At 32.4% G+C, this 22,249-nt stretch overlaps 1 protein-coding gene across 1 annotated transcript; it reads left to right on the top strand.

Moving 5' to 3' along the window:
- Window positions 1-413: 413 nt before the first annotated feature.
- LOC111003388 (toll-like receptor 7) lies at window positions 414-4,716 on the top strand. The gene has a single exon (XM_022273851.2). The coding sequence runs from the start codon at window positions 590-592 to the stop codon at window positions 4,430-4,432; it is 3,843 nt and encodes a 1,280-aa protein (XP_022129543.2). The 5' UTR covers window positions 414-589; the 3' UTR covers window positions 4,433-4,716.
- The last annotated feature ends 17,533 nt before the right edge of the window (window positions 4,717-22,249 follow it).

Here is a 22,249-nt window from a genome sequence, read left to right as displayed (position 1 = left end):
TGACCTGTGTTTCCGATCCTCACTTTGATGCTCTTTCCTTTTGTAACTATTTTTATTTGTTTCCAATCCTGTTTTCGTATAAGTCTTTGAAATAGTTTTGTATTCACTTCGTGTCCCAATTTAATGGTATAAATAGAGATTTGATTTTTTTTAGTAAATAGATATTATATATATATCTGAATTGATTGAATTTTGAATTAAAAATCTTTTTCTTTTGTTATAGGCTCGATTAAAGAAATTCATGGTTATACCATTGATGGTTGAGCGCGCAAGTGGCGCCGCGCGTCATGTAACGTGTTATAACGACGTGGGGTTGATGGCTGACGGGGCGGCGGGTGCAAAGTGAGGGGTGGCCGTGGACGAACCGCTCTCGGCTGAAGTCGAAACAGCTCGGCTCGGCAGTCGGCCACAAGTCACGATGCGGATGGCACGCCGTCGCGTCGCCCTTCGCATTCACCGCATACACGTCGCGACGTAAACGTAACCGGTATAGTGGACGAACGACAATGAACGGTACAAACCTCATTCTTTAGAAACTGGAAGTAAATAAGAGCATTTCATAATACTTACGGACAAATGTGTGAAAAAAATGTTACTATTGCTGACTTTTTTGTTTGTGACTCTGGATTGTAATGCGTTCGCGTCAAAAAGTGATCATAATGTCTGCAAAAGTGATGGAAAATCAACAACATGTAGTGTACGTGTTCTTGAATCAAATGGATCCAGCTTGGTTATAGCGTCAAATGAATATACGCGCCAGCTATTTATTGAATGTAATCAATTGCTCCTGTTTGAAAGTCGGTTAGAAGCGAATTACTTTCAAAGATTTTCGAATTTGGAAGGTCTAACAGTGAGGAACTGCAAATTGCTGAGAATACCTGGCAATGCATTTGAGGGACTGCGCGACCTAAAAAAATTGTCTTTACGTACAAAAAACTATGACTGGAGTTCAAACAAAAACTTAGAACTGTCTTTGGGAACTTTTAATGGACTAAAGGAATTACAGGCGCTGGATTTGGGTGAAAATAATTTAAAAGCGATACCATCAGATGTTTTCTGCCCATTGAGGAATTTGCAAAAATTAAATTTAACGTATAATAAACTTAAAAGCGTGGACAGAATTGGATTGGGAAAAAACTGTGCTCCGGACATTTTAAGTTTAGATATAAGCCACAATGAATTGAAAACGTTAAATGAAGATTCAGAAATAGCTATACTACGGCGGCTTCAAGAACTTAAACTTCAGCAGAACAATATCAGTGACATTTCAAGTGAAATATTCAGCGGACTCATATCCTTAAGAATTTTAAATATTTCTCACAATAATCTTCAATTTATACCCGAAGGTACATTTTCTAATACTAAGGAACTTAGGGAGATATACTTAAATAATAACAAATTATTCGAACTAGGTAGGGCAGTATTTCACCGTTTAGAACAACTTTTTGTGTTAGATTTATCTAATAATCAACTTTCGAGCGCTCATATCGATGGCAGTACATTTGTAGGTCTGATTCGTTTAATTATATTAAATTTATCTAATAATGCTTTAACAAGAATTGATAATAAAACATTTAAAGATCTGTTTGTACTTCAAATACTAGATTTAAGGAATAATTCTATCGGTTATATTGAAGAAAATACGTTCCTACCTTTATATAATTTGCATACGCTAATCTTAGCGGAAAATCGCTTGCATACTATCGATGAATTGCTTTTTAATGGCCTGTTCGTATTAAGTAAATTGAATTTAAATAATAATTTATTAATCAGTATCGATCCTAAAGCTTTTAAAAATTGTTCTGACTTAAAAGAGTTAGATTTAAGTTCGAATCAATTAGTGGAAGTTCCTAAAGCCATTTGGGAATTATCTCTTTTAAAAACTTTAGATCTTGGGGAAAATTTGATCACCGATATTAAAAATGGATCATTCAAAAGCTTAGATCAATTAACTGGCTTGAGATTAATTGAAAATCAAATTGGAAACTTAACAATAGGCATGTTCTGGGATTTACCAAGTTTACAAGTTCTGAATTTGGCGAAAAATAAAGTACAAGCTATTGAAAGGGGATGTTTCGAACGAAATAAGCAGTTGGAAGCAATACGATTAGACAGAAATTTTATTGTTGACATTAATGGAGTTTTTGCGTCAATATTAAGTTTGTTGTGGCTAAATTTATCAGAAAACCACTTAGTATGGTTTGATTATGCGTTTGTACCCAGTAATCTGAAATGGTTGGACGTACATGGTAATTATATTGAGCATTTAGGAAATTATTATAAGCTTCGTGAACAATTAAAGATTACTACTTTGGACGTAAGTCATAACCGTATCGTTGAAATATCTCCGTTAGTTATTCCAAACAGTGTAGAAGTACTATTTATTAATAATAACCGCATAACAAATGTACAAGTTAATACTTTTATAGAAAAACGCAATCTAACTAGAGTTGATATGTATCAAAATTCCATAACACAATTAGATCTAAACAGCCTCCGCTTGTATCCCGTATCATTAAATAAGTCATTACCAGAGTTCTATATAGGAGGAAATCCTATAGATTGTGACTGCTCAATGGAATGGCTCCCTTTGATAAATAACATGACGGCTACTAGGCAGTACCCGAGAATAATGGATCTTGAGAACGTCTTATGTAAAATGACTCATACGAGAAGCGTCACTCATGTGACGCTAAGTAACCTTAAAGCAACCGACTTTTTATGTACATATGAAACACATTGTTTTACGCTTTGCCATTGCTGTGATTATGTAGCTTGCGATTGTCAAATGACTTGCCCTTATAATTGTTCTTGTTACCATGACCCTACATGGCACACAAATGTAGTAGACTGTTCTAGCCAACGTGCGGCTGTTATCCCAGAAAATATACCAATGGATGCGACTGAGGTTTATTTAGACGGTAATAAGTTTAAAGAATTGCAAAATTATGCATTCATCGGTAGAAAAAACATGAGATCTCTTTATGTAAATTCTAGTGAAGTAGAAAGTATACAGAATAGAACATTTACCGGTTTGTCATCCCTCGCCATATTGAATCTTGGAAACAATAAACTCACACATCTTTACGGATATGAATTTGAATATTTGTCGCAACTCCAAGAGCTTTACTTGCAAAACAATTTCCTCAGCTATGTGAGCAACACTACATTCTCTACATTATATTCCCTGAAGTATTTAAGATTAGACGGGAATAAACTAATTGATTTTTCCATTTGGAGCTTGAATGTTAATAAAAATTTGCACAATTTAGCAATAGGTAATAATATGTGGTCTTGTAAGTGTAGGTATTTGCAGAGATTTACTTCTTTTCTATCAGAAAACGTTCCTAAAATTGTAGATATTTCTGATTTATGGTGTTGGAACCCAGACAGTTCTACCTCTCAGAAACGGGATTTGAACTTGAACGGAACAATCTGTAGTGATTACTATGCCGGAGATACGGGTATTGATAACGTTTTAGTATCGAATTACGTCCCAATGCTTGTAACTGCTTTTTCTGGCTTTATGCTAATCATACTGGTCACCCTTGTGATTTTCTTATTTCGAGACACAATACGTATATGGCTGTATTCAAATTGTGGTATAAGATTGTTTCCATTCACTGGAGCGTACGACGACACTGACAAATTATACGACGCTTATGTATGTTACAGCCCAAAGGATGACGACTTTGTTATTCAAACTTTAGCCGCTGAATTAGAGAATGGTAACCCGTCATATCATTTGTGCTTACATTATAGAGATATACCCCAACATGGCTCCACGTACATGCAGTGTACTTTACCGCTCCCCGAGGCAGCCGAAGCCTCTAAGCGCATTATTCTCGTACTAACTAGGAACTTCATTCAAACTGAATGGTCTAGATTCGAGTTTAGGCAAGCGTTACATGAAATCCTCAAAACTAGAATTTACACCCTCGTAATTATCGAGGAGTGTTCCGTTTTAAATGAAGCGGAATGTGATCCCGATTTACGACCTTATTTGAAAACAAGTTCAAGGATACGATGGGGACAGAATAAATTTTGGGAAAAGCTGAAATACGCTCTGCCGGATCGAAATTTTAGACCTAAATCATCCACCATCAGGCATAATAATGTAAATTCGTTTAATATGCGAGGCAACGTTCAAAATGGTACGATGCGATCGTTTTCTTTTGATAAAATGAGGGTTTCTGCCGACGGTGTTAGTGCATCCCCTGAATACGTAGAAAACCGATCGCAGTATATACAGTCACCATACGGAGCAGATGGTAGGCCTCAATCTGATCATATTTATTCTTCTATTGATTCTGATTACTCATCGTTAGAGTTAGGCGGCGCTAATATCAACCGACGAAGAGATTTCAGACACTGGCCACCTCCTCCTCCAATAATCGACACACAACAATCGGGTCAGGCTTATCTAGTCTAGTCTATGGTCTTAAATCATAAAGTATTTAGTCGGAGCTTCTTGTGTATATTGTATCGACGTGCTTACCAAATAATTACTTAAGAACCCTATTTTTGTAATTTCTAGATGTAATCTGCGTTCATTTCATATTGTTGGTGTAAATACATTCTATAAGACTGCTGTAGAATATGTGAATTTGTATATACTGTGTAAATAAATAAATGTCCATATTAAGTCACAAGTATACCTATTTATATACTTTAATAAAGCCATTGTGATAATTTTTGCATAATATTTTATTTTTATTTCTTTGTAACCCTTAAAACTTCGAGATAAAAGAGTTATATTAAAAATACAAAAGACATACAACCTAGTTTTATTTTAGAGATTTTCATTACAAAAGTTGTTATTTAATTTAAGTAGTTACCCAAATCTGACAAGAGAATACGTGAGCAAAATAATTGCGCAATTATTTCATAGAGTCTAGCTATAATCAGGTAGAGCGTAGCTTGAATAATAATATATTTTTTATGAAGCTTTCATGAAAATGTAATTTATTTTTCCCGAATATTTTTTATACGAAATAAGGTTAATAGGGATTTAATTGCATACTTTAATTTGTATTTATATTTGAGATGATTATAATTTGAAGTAGCTGCTAGTTTTACAGTAATTACGATACAATATGCAATCCACTAAGTAGATAGAAACTAAAAATCTCTGTGTTTAATCCTATACAACAAAAAAACAATTTTGTTTCCTGGTTTTGTGAGGGTTACCTACTAAACTCTTAGTTATAAAATGTATGTCAAAAAACCTTGTTAGATTCGATATAAGAGGCATACGTACATAACCTAACAGATAATTATTACATTCATATCACACATATTTTGCCCTTAATTCAAGAGTAGCTCAGTAATTGCCAACCGTTAAATTGTTCTAATTCATGCTGATGTCTCCGGATTAGTCTAATAGGCACGAATTGGACTTTTCCTGCAGCTTAAGAATCTAGGGCAGGTATTCAGCTGTGCTCCCGATCTGAAAAACTGTATAATTCCTATCTAAAAGGTTTTAAATGAGCAATTGAGGTATGTTTGTGCGTCCTGTAAGTAACCGTTTGAAGGCAATTTGGTTTGTATTGTGACAGTGACAAAGTAATAATAAATTATTAGCTATTAACCATTGTGTATAAGCCTCAGTTATCTGCATATGTTTTACGAATCATCTCTCTTGTCTTGTATTTAGACAAGTAAGTAAAATTAGAAATAAATCAAATCAATAAAATCAAAATTCGTTTATTAAAAAAAATCAAAAGACATTTATCAGAATAACTATCTGAAACTTCTTTACCACATTTTTCTTCACCATACGAAAGTGTTGATAAATTATTTGTTCATATATAGAGATCTAATCATTTAGCGTTTAACCTGAAAGCTATCTTTTAGCTAATGCGTTTTGTATATTGTGGTTTAAATTTTTAATTAAAATTAATGTTATATTTTTTCTATATGAAATTATGAATTAATTTGATGCAATGCGATACATTACGAAAATTGTATTTTTTATTTTTAACATAGTTACTTTACAATATACTATTATTAATTTTGAATTTTGAAATTCAAGTATGGCCTTAAAAAATCATGTATACCTCGTCATCATATTAAAAATAAGGAAATACTATTAATAATTACTCATTTACTATTACAACTAAACTGTATACCGATTTGCGCAATAAACAAACAAAAAGTCCACGAAACCATATCCATTCATTTCAACGTGCTCATTTCAAAAGATATTCATTAGTTGGTAACTTTTAATAACCTCGGATATATTACACAATGCCGACACTTCATTAAATTGTCACTCACCCGGTAATGAAGCCTCTTTTCGTGATAGAGTTGGGTAATGACTCGCGGACTTATAGAAAAATAAACTGAGTGCTTAACTTTGCTTTAGCCTCAATAGAATTGGTTGGAGGCACAAGATAGTGACTTACAATCTTTTGTGTATGTATAAGACTCAATACTAAAATTATCATCATGAATATTATGGCGTCTTAATTACTACTGTGTTTTACGATGTCAAACATATTTTTCTTTTCAACTTAATTAACATATAATCTATCAGAACTCAGAAGCTATAGAATTCGACACATATTTTTTTTAAGTCTGTAATAGATTTTATTATAAATACTTTATTTGATTTGCCAGTGTTAAGCGTTACGTTGAAACTCAGCTTTTTGTTTGTTATATAATGTCATTAATAGATTTCATTTATCTCAAGGGACGCAGTAAGATAAACATTTTGCAATTTTTGCACAATTCAAATTCAGCAATTAATCTTCTCAAAGTGGATAAGAAAAATTAAATACCGGGTTAAACCTCATTAAAACCTTTCAAACCCTTCAGCGGAGTCTCCCTGCTTCTCGGTAAGGACAATCATTAATTTTTCCTTTGTCGAAACCGCATCTCAAAACTCAGCTTTCGACGAAAATGTGGTAATAAAACGCTCAAATATTAGACTCAGATAACAGGGTTGGGAATCATTTTATGAGGTTGAAATGTGTTGGAAGATGTTTGGAAGGTCTTGTTTGACTAACGAGGTGAACAAATTAATTCAGTATGTAAATATTTAACTCAGGCAATATAAAACTGATGCTTTCTTTTAAATTATTTTGCGTTGACGATACAATATAATGGATAAACAATATTTTATATAAAATTTTAGTAACGATGACTATAGTTCGGCAAATAAATATACATATATATATATATATATGCCGTCCTATGGTACATATGGTTAACAATGCGAAACTTTACATACATCAATAGAATTTGATTCCATGGACGATGGACCGGGTTTTGGTATGGAATCCCACCTGTTCAGACACACTGGCCTCTTCCCATCTTCATGGAACCAATAACAGAGCTGGTGCGGCTTGTGATGCGGCTGAAAAAGCTAAAGCCTCCAAATACAGGGGTCTAGGCTCTGAATATGATTTTGTCCCAATCGGTGTCGAGAACCTTGGTCCGTGGGGTCCTAGAGCGATAAGGCTTTTTAGGGAAATATCAAAAAGGTTAGTCGACATCACAGGAGAACGAAGAGCTGGCAGCTACCTCGCACAAAGAATTAGTCTAGCTATTCAAAGGGGGAATGCTGCCAGTATCTTCGGAACCTTACCTAAAGGGACTCCTTTTAATAATATATTTTAATTATTAAATTTTAAAGTTAGTTATTAAGTATATTTGAATTACTATATGTACAATTTATTCAAATAAATAATTAAATAAAACTTAATAATTTTATAATATCTACTTCATTTAACTACTTAATGCCTCGTAATTTATAAAGAGTAATTGTACTTCCAACGATTGCGATGATATTTTAATAATAAAATAAAAGATTTGATACATGTATATGGTGAATTCTTACCTAACTTTAGACCCTACTTCAAATGACAGAAATGATAATACTAAGACCCTTGTATGTAAGTATCTATCATGAATACGAAAGAAGTTGTAGCCATAAGATCTGTTTACACGTTCCAAAAGAAATGTTTTCGTTAAGTTAGTTTTCATGTTGTAGATTATTTCAACTGATTTTGTAAATTCAGTCGTTAGGATCCTTCAAGAAAAGAACGTATCAATCTTAAAAGGCCGACAATGCACTCGCGAGCCCTCTGGCATTGAGTGTCCATGGGAGGCGGTATCACTTAAGATCAGGTGAGCCTCCTGCCCGTTTGACCCGTTCTATAAAAATAAAAAATCAAGAAAGCAAGAAAATAGTTATCTGTATAAAGAATACTTATTGTACATATTCTTTAAGGAGTTATTTTATTAAAAATATCCCTCACTCAGATTTATGTTGCCAAATAGCCAGCTAGGAATACTGATTTTCAGGCGACCCATTAAAAAATACGCAAACATTTTCCAAATGGTTGACTGATTTCTGATTTCACGCAAATACATCTTGAAATAAACTGTATAAATACTATGTTTTTCTCAATCTTTTATATTCCTTAACGCTTTGTTGAACTTGAATGCCTTTCAATTTCCATTCAGCAAAATTTAATCGTTCCTAAATTAGCGTGTTCGACCTGAGGCTGTTCAACGCTTTTATTACCTACAATGACAGGTTTATATTTTAATAGTCATCGTTGAGTAAACAATGGGGTAGACGTATCCGTTTGGATTGTAATAATTCAATACTTCCCGATTTGTGTCAACGGTCAATAAATAATACTTGTTACTGTGAGAACTATTCACGGTTCCATTACTAGCTTATCTTAGTTTTATGTACATTTAGGCGAACATGGTTGACTTCCAATGTTTGCGATATACTAATTGTATATGAAAAAAAAACGTGTGGCACTCGGGGTCAGCCGCGGTAAAGCTATTGCATAGCATATTTCACCAACTTTTATAATGTGGTTCGGTGTGCCGAGCGAGCATTAATCAATAAAAAAAATTAAATTGTTTTATAATTGTCAAATTTAAAAAATATGAATCGTACCCACAGAGGTATACATGTGGAAATAACACAGAAAATGTCAAATTATTATTTTTATTTCTGAGGAGGGCGCCCATCTCTGTCGAACCTAGAAAGTGTATGAAGTGTATGTATGTGTAGCAGAAATTCCAGGCGACTAGTATCCGATTATATCACATCAGGTTATTTTCCCGAACAAAGTTTGGAAACTCTACTATTGAATAATTCATTTGAATAATATAAATTATTATTTATACCAAACCACAAATAAAGATACAGGAAGATATTTTGTTGAAAAGCTGCCCTGAGTGGACACCGTGAATCCTTTGAACGCGTCACAGACAGACTGAAAAGAAAACTGACTTGTTATTGCAAGTGTACTCAAACTTGTGTAAATAAGTTTGATAAATGGTCGCTTTATGACGAACACAGTGTTTATTTAGGCACAAGATGACGGCTCAATCTTGTGACGTCTGTTTGCACTATTGTGATGTAGACATTGCTTGAGGTAGGAAATTGCTAGATCAAAAAATAAAGTTTTTTTTCTATTTCTGAAACTATTATTTGTTATTTTTTTATTCACCCTTACACTATGTATTATTGATTTACATAAAAGAAGTAATATTTAAAATTTAAATAATAATAATAATCAGTGGCACTACAACCTCTTTAGGACTTGGCCTCAGATTACTGAATCTGTTTCATGATCATTTTTAAATCTAATAGGCAAGTAGGTGATCAGCCTCCTGTGCTTGACACAAGTCGTCGACTTTTTGGGTCTAAGACATGTCGGTTTCCTCACGATGTTTTCCTTCACCGTTCGAGCAAATGTTAAATGCGCACATAGAAAGAAAGTCCATTGATGCACAGCCGGGGATCAAACCTACGACCTCAGGTATGAGAGTCGCACGCTGAAGCCACTAGGCCAACACTGCTCTTGCACTTCTTTGAACTGCTTTGCACTTAAAATTTTAACATGTGTATATTTATTAGGATATAACTACCGCTTTTTTAAAGGTTAACCAGATGAAGGTCACAACTATGTTGGTATTGTTCAAACCACTATTGGGTGTCAAATATTTGTGTTTAATATCATCATCTCTATGGCTTATAGCTGAATGCCAAAAGCAAACAAGCCAAAGTCATTTCCTCGTGTATGAAAACTGCATATAAATTCGTCCATTTATCTTGTAACATTCGAACACAACATTTGATATTTAAACTTTGTCCTTCCACCACAGCTAAGTAGCACTCAACTATGTCAACGTTAACGCAGTAAACATGTAACATTTATCACTATCAACAACAATTAAAATAGATAAACCGACTTTTGTTTAAAACAACGGTCCAAATTAAGTGAGACGTTATAAATTATCGTGAGAACGGTAGTCCCTTCGTTTTACAAATTTCTACTGCAATAGAAATAACGAGTAGACGTAGACGTAGACGTAGAGTAGACGTAGTAACGAGAGAATAAGTTTGTATAAGATATCTGAATGCTTAGTTTGAATAATATTACTAATTATATTATAATATCTAAGTAAGTCAATAGTTTAAGTATAAGTAAATCTATACTGTGATTAAACATGTCATATTCGTTGTTAGTTGGTTAAATCACAAGTCCTCGATCAACCATTGGTTTTGGTTTACCTTCCTACTATAAAAAAGCGATGATACAAACGCAGAAACGCCAGTTCTGTGACTTTGAGGTGAGTTCAGCAATTCAGATTTAAGTCCAAATGACAAATGGTCCAAACTAGGTTATAATTCTTCTGTTTATTTTTTATTAATGCCTAGACACGTACTTAAATAAAATCACATTAAAAAGAAGCCGACAGAACAAAAGTGAACCGAAAGGCATATTTCGTGGACTGTTTATGTAAATTAATTCATAATAAATATTTTGATTTCATGCTAACGAGTAGTTGAGGCGAGGGCTGCCGATTTGAGTCTCGTTAGGGCTCGATACGGTGGCACATTATCATAATACCTACAATCGTTTTGCTCTATTGAACTTTGATTTATTTTATGACGATTTTTGTTAAGTACCGGCTTTTGTTATACGAATGCCGCGCATAATAACGACTTTTAGTTATTTCGCGTATTTATGATAAAGGTTATACTGGTAAGTTATAGAAATGTTTATATTAAGTTAAATTTAGTTAATTAAGTTTAATCACTTAAATCTATTATCTGGTTGTTTTGTCTGTAATAAAACAACGAACTAAATGTACATATAATAAGTTGTTAGTAAAAGTAGAAGAAGTTAGAAGTAGTTCTACTTGTCTTAAAATGTTCAAAGACATTTTATGTAAAAAAAATACACTATGTGACTAAATATAATTTTCAATTTAAATCAGCTTAAGGTGTTTTAGAAGCACGTTCTGAAAATATAGTGTTAGTGTATATGTTTCTCGTATAAATAATGGTTCGGTCGGAACTTATAGGTAGGTACGAAACTTATTTGATACAGATAATATAAAACGTTGAATTAAGAATAGAAGAAAACTGTATGTGTTAAGGTTAAATGTATTGAATATTGTTGAGAGCATATATATTTACTTTCAGAATCATAAAAAATACTGTTTGGTTGATGAAAAAACTTAATAATACAAAGTTCATAATTCTATTGTTCTATTCTTAATTTGAATTTGTATCTTTGAAGAATTTCCATCTCAGTTATTATGAATCTGTTCTATATGAAAGCGATGAGCACCAATTAGGTGACTTAAGAAATTTTAATGAGACGAGTTTATTTCAGCGTATATTGATGACATTGTAAGATACGCCTTTGTTACTTGAGACCTTAGACGACTTTGTAAAGTCTTTAGATCATAAGTATTTTGAAACTTGTTCTTATGTACTTTTCACAGAATTGTAAGCGTGATTTAAACCTTTTTCTATTCATAATATAAAACATTACGATGAGAAGATGACATAAACATTTAATTTAGCGGTTTATATATTTTTTTTTAAATTGATAGTCGCCATCATTTTACATCGACACGCAATATATTTTATAGTATCGAATTTTAGGTCCATATATAAAGTTTGTAGAACTTCGTTGTTTTTACTGATTCAACATACTGAAAAAAGAGAAACTAACCATACTATACTATAGTATCGATTCATCAATTATAGAAAACACTGAAAATTTAATAGGTATAGCACGCGACCAAGTGAGCATAGCCGATCGATTACTGAAGCCGGCATCAATCACACGGAGCAAACATTGGTCCCATTATATTGGACAAACACACACCCCGCTCCTGATCAAACTCGGGACTTCCTTTAACGGTAGATCTTCTATATTTGACATGTGTATCTCAATATTCGGTAAATAGGCTGAAATTTAGAGTAACTTACGCAAGTGTTAGGAGGATATCCTGCGAATCTACCGTTGCGGTATTACTTAACCAAATCCACTTAAACTTGGAAACCGGTGAAGGAATAGAGCATACCAATATTTTCATCATAATAGGCCGGCAACGCATTCATTGGCGGTATATCACTTATGTAAGCGTCCTAACCGTTTATCACATAGTGAATAAAATAGAGTGTTTACATTATACCAATATGCATGGACTCTTATCGAATTCATGCAATTCAAACACTAAAGTGTAATTCTCGGATTTAAAATATATATAAATTTCTACAGTTTCCAATATCCTTAACCTATAGTTAATAAAATGTTAATATAAATCTTAACAGTACCTAACACTTACTTTCTAATACGTGTTATATTTTACACTCGTTACGATTTATATATGTATTACTTAAATTGTATTTGTATGTATAAAATTATTTTATTTTAATGGATTAAGCATGATTTTGATTTAATGACAAATTCAAATTCATATTCAAAATTCAAAAATAATTTATTCATACAGGTAACATGATATACACTTATGAACGTCAAAAAAGAAATATACATTGAATGCTTCTAATTTTACATTTACTGTCAGTCCTCAAATCAAGGGCGTAGAACGAAAGAGAAGTTTTGGCAATAAACTCTCCGCCACTCTTTTTAATCGCCAAGTTTTTTTTTCTTTTACCCAACGTTTGTAAGGAGCTGCAACCATTACACCATGTTCCATATGACATTTTTTTACTCTAATGACCTTTGAACCCTTACTTACTCAGGCACGGTTTACTTTATTAATAATTAAAGATTATGAAATAAAATAGATACAGATCTTAAAGCGTAAGCGTAAGGAGCCGCCATATTTTTATTATGTGAGGCTACTGTATATGTTACTTATTGTTACGATAATCGAATATATCTTGAAGATTCCAACATTCATTGCGTAAGTTATAAATTATACCCGTATTGTCAACATTGGCCTATTTGTTCTTATTATTTATGACGGTAATCTAAACAAATTCAAAGGACCAAATAATGAACAACCCAAACCTAATTTCAGACAATAGGGTCAAGCTAATTGGGTCATAACAATGCCCAACTGAGTTTATTAAAAGTAACTCAAGAATTATACCTTTAGAGATAAGAGAACGTAAATGAAGTCGTTGTAATGATAATATTGTTTATGAGTCGAAATTACTTTCAAATTGATACAAGATAAAATTCAAGCGGGTCTATGTTCGCAACTTCATTTAAACATAATCAAAGACAATTTAACAATTCTGTCATACGATAGACACTGTTTACCAGTCGATAAATACTTTTATAACGCGGTTATCACTTGCTTCTTCGGTAAAGGAAAAGGTCAGTCATACAATGCACATACAACAGAAAATGATGACGGAAATATGCAAAAATGAGGCAAAACCCAAACGTTTCTTGTTCTTGTCATTTCAATTAATTTCATTTCTAGAATTTTAAAGATAATAAAATATGGCCTATTAAACTAAAACTAAATAATAAAAGGTATTTAATTTCATACGTTTTAAATACATTGTATTTGAGTGAGTTTTAAGACAGTAGGTAATGATTTAAGCGTAAGCTAAATGTTATGCAATTTTACGGACCCAAATTCTGCTTAACCTGCAAGGTGCATACAATATACAGGGATTACGGACTCATATTGAATTACACCTATAATTGCTCGGGCCGGCCGCACTCAGGCAATGTATGGCTAATTCAACAATTTACGCATCAGTTAATCTGCAAATTGATAAAGCTTTGTCGGCAGCTGACCGTGTCCTCGTAATAGCTTGTCTGAAACCAGCTTTATGATTTACGTCACGGATAACGATTGGTCAAGGCGGTTGCAAAAATTTACAGTATGAGGCGGGTATCGTCTGATTCCTTGATATTTTTAATACAAGGATCTACTTCCTTCATACCATCCAGAAATGTTTGCCACATAGCGAAGCTTTTAAACGACTTTTTCATTAAGTACTGAGCCACGAATTTGCTTATCTTGAGTTTTAATTAATAAATAAATTCTTTTAATTTGAATAATACCGAACAAAGGTTCGTGAATTCGGCATAGTTTGAATGTGTGAAGTGAAGTGTTTTTGAAACACGAACTCAAGATTAAAATATATTTAACACGCATAATTCTTAGTAGCATCAGTATATATCAAAATATTTGATAAATATATTCTATTAATTTAATTAGACACAAGTTAATTTAGTTAAAATTTAGTGTCTTTGTAGTTAGGTACTGTTATTACGTGGTTTTTAAACTAGCTTCATAAGAATGTAGGAGCTCAATACTTTTGCATTTTCTTCAAATATCATAAGTAATTTAATGAGTAAATTGTATATTAATTCATAGAAGTTTAAGCAAAATTCATACAGACCTTTTTCCTCATATTTAAATAGAAACGTATTCCTCAGTGTGCATTGTTTTAGCTAACAGCAAAATGCTGGCCAGCTGATTAGCCTCTACTTCCTTCAAAGTATTTAGAGCTCAGAGGTGATGAACATTGCATACAAAGCGTTTTATTAATATTTTAACGCAACATGCCTTTCTAAAGAAAAACTCTCAACCAATAACAAAGAGATTTCTGTAGCTATTTATTCTGCAGCTCAAGCATATCGCAAAGGTGACGGCGTGTAATAGAATTTATAATCATGTTATGACACACTCAGCTTCCTACGGGAAGCTAGAATAAGCAATCAAGTAGTATAATCCGAAATAACCCGCGCTCCATCATAGGAACACGATTGCACGTTCACAATAAACACCCAACTCCAAGATACGCTCTCTTACACTCAATTAAAATACGTTTAGGGCACGAAGACACCTGGCTGAGATATACATCGCAACTATTGTGAAACACGAGAAATTCGAACCACAATTTTGACAACAAAAAGGCCATAATCGATTTTGGGAACACAAAGGGAGCATTATATTTGACAAGTCGACTGTACAAACGTTGTTTGCGGTAGAGATTATTTCGGTTGAAATGAATGAAAGCAAAACACGATACCGTGAATATGTGGATGTAATTGAAATCCCAAGAACGCCCTCGAGGACGATTTTTTAATTTTTTTCCTTCAAGGTTGTGGCTTGAGTGCTTGTTCTGTCTTAATCGATTCGTATCGGATGTGATTGATCGAAAAAATGTCGTTATATTTTCTATTCTTCAAATGTCAATTGCACGCCCAATATTGTAAGAAATTATTTGATGAAATTAACTTGCTTGTATAAAGAAATGTAATCAAAGATTTTTTGCCTTATTGAGTAAGATATATGAAAACAATCGAAATATAATTAATAGACTAAAAATTCGACAAAGAACAGGATACATGTGGTAGAATAGACCCCCGCTAGCATTCATCATTATCTTCTTTGGTGGTAAAGATTAATTATTCAATTTCCTCGTGTCATCAATGAAGCCACATTTAGTTTTACACCTGGCATAGGTTATCTGATTCACCTGAAGGGGTTAAAATGGTTTATTTAATAGGGCAATTTTGTTTTTAAGCAACTCACTAGATAACGTATATAATACGTCATAACGTTTACAATAACGTTTTAGCCAGAGGGTTTAATTAACCCTTGTCATACCTTACTATTTACCCATACTTTTTTATATATAATAGGGGGCAAACAATTTCTTATTATTATTTCTTCTGCTGTAGAGTCAGGCTAGTATTACGACTCTCGAGTGTGAAGCTGTGGGGTCTATCACAGCTGTACTTCAATGCATTCTTCTCTATAGTTATAGTTAATCTATGATAGTTAATATACTGATAATTGCCTAGATAAATGGTGAGTGAATTAGATCCTATCCCTTAATTTTGGGGCTAAGTTACTGAATACATCTAGTGCCAGTCAAATTCCTTTTGTTACCTTAACCTTATTTTGTTTGTTTAATAGATTCTTGCTTTTTTATTAATTTACATATTAACTGCAGTAGTTAATTGTATAGTAGGTTATAAACGACATATTACGACGGATGTAAAAAAAATGTAACCCAAAATTTATCTGCTTCCTGCAGTAACTTGAGTATCACTCCAATAGCGTGCTGCAAAAAAGATCGAACCCTAGACAATAGGGATACATATATCAAACAACAAAACATACTAACGATCCTATCATTTGCACAACGATTTGTCATTCCATTTTGAAGGTACTTTGTTTTTGCCCTCGAATGAAACTCGAAAGCTTTTTGATTACATCTCCACTTACTTAATTTATAAATTCATATATATGATAGCTACTGTTGTCTACAGTAGTTGATCGATTAGGACATAATTTAACAAAGTATGAATATTATGAATTTTATATACAGGAAGTATTAGTTATAACTCGTAACTTAATACGATGGTAGGCCAAAGTTGTGGGCGAATGTATAGCTTGGAAGAAAAGACCTAAAGGTGACTTTTGCGTTGTGGCTTGAACAGTTTTCTGTTTTGGACATCATTTGTAATGATCCTGTAGCGTTTTCATGTTTGTCAAAGGAACAAAGAGGACAATGACTTTAAGGCGTTGCTAATATTTTTGACTCATTTAACATTCGAGAAAACAATAGTAGACCCCCCGGAAACTGGATTAACGCTTGTCAACGTGACGGACGACGTGCGTAAGCTACACGACAATGGAATGTGGTCATCCGTCCCATTTGCTCCCATAGCGATACGCTCCATAGCTATTAATTAATTATGAATTGCTTTTGAACACCCCAAAACACTTTTTTGACTGATTCTGGGCATGAAAACCTTTGGTATCTTGTAACCGAGAACTTATTAATGCAGCCTGAGACATTTGGAATTGGATGTCTTTAATCCTACCCCTTTGGAAATAGATTAGTATCGATTGACGGTTTCGTTTTCTTGTGATTGGTTAGAAGTATCTCCAGACAATCGCGCGACATAATGCGACGCTCCATTTGACAAATCACAATAAATCGAAACCCGTTTCGTCTATTATTATTTTACAGAGCTAATTGTACTACACGTTTTCAATACATTTTGATCTTAAAATAGGTTTGTTTTCCCACAGGATATATAAGTTGAAATACCCGACATAAAAATGTATATTTGTTGTTAAATCATATTATCTATTTTATATTATTATATATTCATATGATTAAATTTTAATAAAATTATTTTTACTGGTACTTATATAAACTGTATTATATAAATACTATTACTATTATAAATACTATTTAAGATTAGCTATTCCCACAATAACCAGACATTTTTTTGTGTATCATAACAGAAGAAAGGATGTTTTATCAATGTTGACACTATGCTCCCTTTCAATGAGTTCGTCTCCCCTGCCTTATCAATACACTTAAATGTGAACCTTAGAGAGTAACAATCAAGATTGAAATTCAATGCACAATGTAAATGAAAAGAACTATTTGGACAAGCTTTTTGTCATTATATTTCTCTTGTACTGTTGTTTCTTTACAAGCGTGAATAGTTTTTACGCATTTCAAGCTAACAGTGTAACATTTAGCGCTCTATTATTGTAAAGAATAGTTCCTTTGAAGTAAAGTTTCGTTTAAAATAAATGTATTTCCGTTTCTTAAGCGCCGTTTCTATTCTGTTATTTATTATATGTTTATATTAGATACCATGGCAATCACGTCTCTGTCTCGGTTTTTGTTTCCTCAATAATATTATTTTATAGGCAAGTAAGTGATCCTTTTATGGCTTTTACTAAGTAAGAGAATATATAGTACATTGTAGGAGCAAGTTATAATTGCGCAAAGAAAATATATATTGGTACGTGGGGCACGAATGCGCCACAAGGCGAAGCTCATTTGGTAGTATTTGTAAAATTATGTATAATTTGTTGATTAATACATCGGTTCTAATGGTTAGTTAAACAAAAATATAACAAAATAATTTTAATTTCCAGACACAAAATTCATAACAATAACGTGTTACAAAAATGTACCTAATTGTTATTTTCCCTAACTTACAAAATATTGAACGATTTATAACAAGAACACTAAAAAATGTAACAAATGTATTTATCTAGGTAAAAATACTATTTTATACGTTTACTTTGATTTATTAAAGTTTAGAGAGTTTAATAAAATCCAACGATATTTCTTCGAGGCAATTCTAAGTGACCCCGAGCTTTATTGAGTCTATAAAACATTTCAAGGGGATTCAAAAAATTACAAATTAAAGTTAAGATGGAATTGAACGATGGATAATCTCCTATTATAGTATTAATTTAATATTTAAATAATTCTTTAACATGATATAATAATTATAATAAATAACAAAACGTAATCGATAAATGTGACAAGTATTTTTGTATATCTTTGTGTTACAAAATTTCATTTTATTTACCTCTTTAGAAGAACTTTTAAGGTCGCCAAAATATCACAATATACTGCCTACAAATAGGACTGTAATATATAGGGGTAAACATATAAACATGGCCACAAAACATGCTTATTACTCATACACTCCTGGCCTACGATATGACTAGGGTTGTAAGAGACGATTTATTATTTAATCACAAGCATTCACCCACCTCAGTATTGCGCCGGTAAATTGTGGCCAGCTTCAAATGAAATTGTTTGCACTTAACTCTACTAGAAGTGAAATTTCATAAAAAAATTGTCGTAACTAGTTTCCATTTACCAAATTTTGTCAGATCCTTTGACAAATAGTAAAAAAATATGTGAAGGTAAAGTAAACCTTGTACAAGAAAAGGACGTACCAATTCTTAAAAGGCCGGTAATGCACCCGCGAGCCCTGGCTTTTAAGAGTGTCCATGGGCGGCGATATCACTCAACATCAGGTATCTACCCGTTTTCTTCATATATTGTAAAACAATTGATAAATGCAATCGGACCTGAAAGAGACTCGGTGTACGATTGTTTTCTATTTTGAACCAGTTTTCTTCGTATAACTCTATGTCAAAATTACTAAAATTTAAGCCTATAGTCTTTTTCATGTATATATAAACATTTATTTATTTCTGTCTATTCTAGAAGCCTAGGCCTATGTTCCTCATACACGTCACAAGTATTGTAGTGAAGTACGCAAATTACTTAAAACTTGTTACCCGACAAAGGCTGTGTAAACGTGTACTAAATTACCTCTTGACATCTAATTAAGATAAAAAATCGTTGTATTTTTAATTAGCACTCATACAGGTCGTATTTCATAATAGACATTAATAACCATAAGCCTAAGAACAATAAATCTCTACAATAAAGTATTAAAATTGGAAGCTTGAAATAGGCTCTAATGTAATAAAATTGCCATTTCTTAGAATTTAAAAGGCTATAATTTATAATTAGTCTAATAAATAAAATAATTCATCTATTTTGCTTTATTTAAAATATTTTCATAGAATTCTTTAACAAATAAATATATAATGACCATTATAAAACGTACAAAACAGTCAAATAAAAACAAAAACTTTGAAAGGTATTTTTATAACGAATTATGTATATATTAATTGTTTTATGTTAAATTATTGAATTATGTATATATATTTTATATTCAGTTTCATTTATACATATCTATTTCGTCTGCGGGTATCAACCAAATAAAGTCATATAATTGATTAATGTTGCGATAGGGTTGAAACTAGATCGATATATACCTACGTAAACGTTTTGTAGATAAAATTTTGGGCATGCCCAGTGTACTGGTACAGTGTACTTAATGAGGACAATATAAATATAATGTAATATAATTACAGTACATTTTGACGCAGCGCCCAACAACGCGTGCGTGACAGAAGTGTGTGAACCAGAAACAAAACAAAGTAATACATTACAATTATTAAAACACCAAGATTAATATTCAAGAAACCGACAATGTGTGGTCTTGATACTTTTGTGCGATAAGATCGTTTCTAACGATTAAAAGTAAAAGGTACCTGAGAATTTTTATAACAAAAATGTAGGCACGGGTGTTGTCAACGATTTTTCTTCAGACCTACGTCAAATTAATCCTGTCACAAAAACTTGGTTATGACATGTTGGAGTGACAAATATTTAATCGCGTTAAAGTTTATAAACCGTGGAATGTTTTTTAATAAAATCTTTGATTGTCACAAGCTAAAGGATTAAAATAGTTTCTACTATTTTTTGTGTTTTACGTAATTTTATGTTACAATTCATAAAGTCTTGAATCTCCGAGCACCTACATTCAAAAATCATTTTAAATCACATCACAATCACATTTTAGAGAAAACAGGCAGAAAATGATAATTTATTGCAAGTTGTTCAAAACTTCAACATCAATTTGTAAACAAAAGAACAAAGCTCATAAAAATCTTACAAAATATCAAACAAAAGAAACTCAATTTGTAGCATACGTAAGAATACGAACAGTAGCAATAAGAATTTATGATAATTGTCTAGTTTCTTAGAAGCTGATGAGGTCCCAAAGGAAGACAATGAAACGGCACTGTAAGCGTGCCGTACAGTAGCCAGGTTTAAAAACATTGTTCTGGCGATCGATTGTGTAACGAAATATTTTTACTCTTACAATGACCTGTTTAGTACACATTGTTTTTATAATAAGCATGTTTCCCTTAGTGGACATTTTGAACATGACGTCATATTTTTACAATTACTGAGATGATTGTTTCCAGGCATTTATAGTATTAGAAACGAATCAAGTTTGTATTCATACAAACTTGATTGGCTTCTAATACTCATTGTAGACTTTAATTAAATAATTTATTTGTTGCACCAACAAAGTAGTCACTGATACAAGCATGTAATACAAACACAAGCTCAGTGCTATCCCAATTATAGGCGCATACAAAATCCTAATTATTATGAAGCTTATACACTAAAAAATAATTAAATTAAGATAATATAAAATTAAAACATTACCAAATTAATTGAATTATTAATTTTTTTATACTAGTTATGCTCTATAGCTTGTAGAACTTCTCGATGAACTTTTATTCAAGAACAAGAAGATTCTGAGATTAGTGCATTTAAGTAAACCTCTCTGCCTTGACGTCCGATAATAAAACTAAACTGCAGATATTAATCCGAACAGCTCCTCTGAACACTCTCATTGGTAACGCTGCAGAAGATGCAGATTGATCCCACGTCTTTACGCAACGCCAAGGAATCAAGCCGCTTGCAAAAGATTTGGCTGTCGACGATTCGAACCGCTCTTCGTTGGTTATTCAGCTTAATAATCTTAAGTAAATATCTACTCATTTTAAACTATATTAGCCAATATGTAATTTAAACATTAATATATTATCACACATTTTATTAGCTCGAGCACCGAACTTACCTTTTTTAGTGTCGTTAACGATGTTGAGTTTGAAGCAGGCCAATTAACCCGTACAGTACTATAATAATTCAAGACAATAAAATAATCAAGTGACAATTAAACAGTTCTCGTAAAACCGCACCGGAATGTCTCAATAAAAGATCGAAGAGTATTAACATAAACATCGGATTGATACCGTCTCAAACATCTTCGAACACAATTTAAATAAATTAAGTCGGCTGGCTTTTATTGTGACAGTAATTTTTAGTAAATTGTGCTTTACTCAGTTTGAATCACACCTCTTTAAATGTGAAATATTGGTCTTCACTCTTAAGGTATAATTAAGAAACAACATATTTTATTATGTGAATAATTATAATATATCGAGTCTTTTAGAATATATTTACTGCAATAGACATAATATAAAAAATATGCTAAATTCTATTACACCAGTGTAACAGTAATATGCAGGGACAGATCAAAAGTAGGTACCCGTTAAGACGAGCATGCGTGAAAGTCATGAAAGAAGATGAAGCGAGTGACATGTCAGGACCTTAGTAGGTGGAGATCCATTGTGCATATCTACCTTTGTAATTAAGGCGCGAAAGTATAAAAATAATAAAAATGCGTGCGTACAAAATACACATATTGTCAGAATTGACACTTCTTTGTAAATTAATTATTACCCCCAATAGGTGATCATGTAC

This window comes from Pieris rapae, chromosome 3, assembly GCF_905147795.1.
Source record: "Pieris rapae chromosome 3, ilPieRapa1.1, whole genome shotgun sequence".
NCBI classification, from domain to species: Eukaryota; Metazoa; Arthropoda; class Insecta; order Lepidoptera; family Pieridae; genus Pieris; species Pieris rapae.
Note: the sequence above shows the minus strand (reverse complement) of the source record. Positions and strands in the feature narration are given on the sequence as shown.

Bases quoted from the DNA above. Each gene is read 5' to 3' on its own strand.
- LOC111003388 (XM_022273851.2), top strand. From the start codon at position 590: ATGTTACTATTGCTGACTTTTTTGTTTGTGACTCTGGATTGTAATGCG.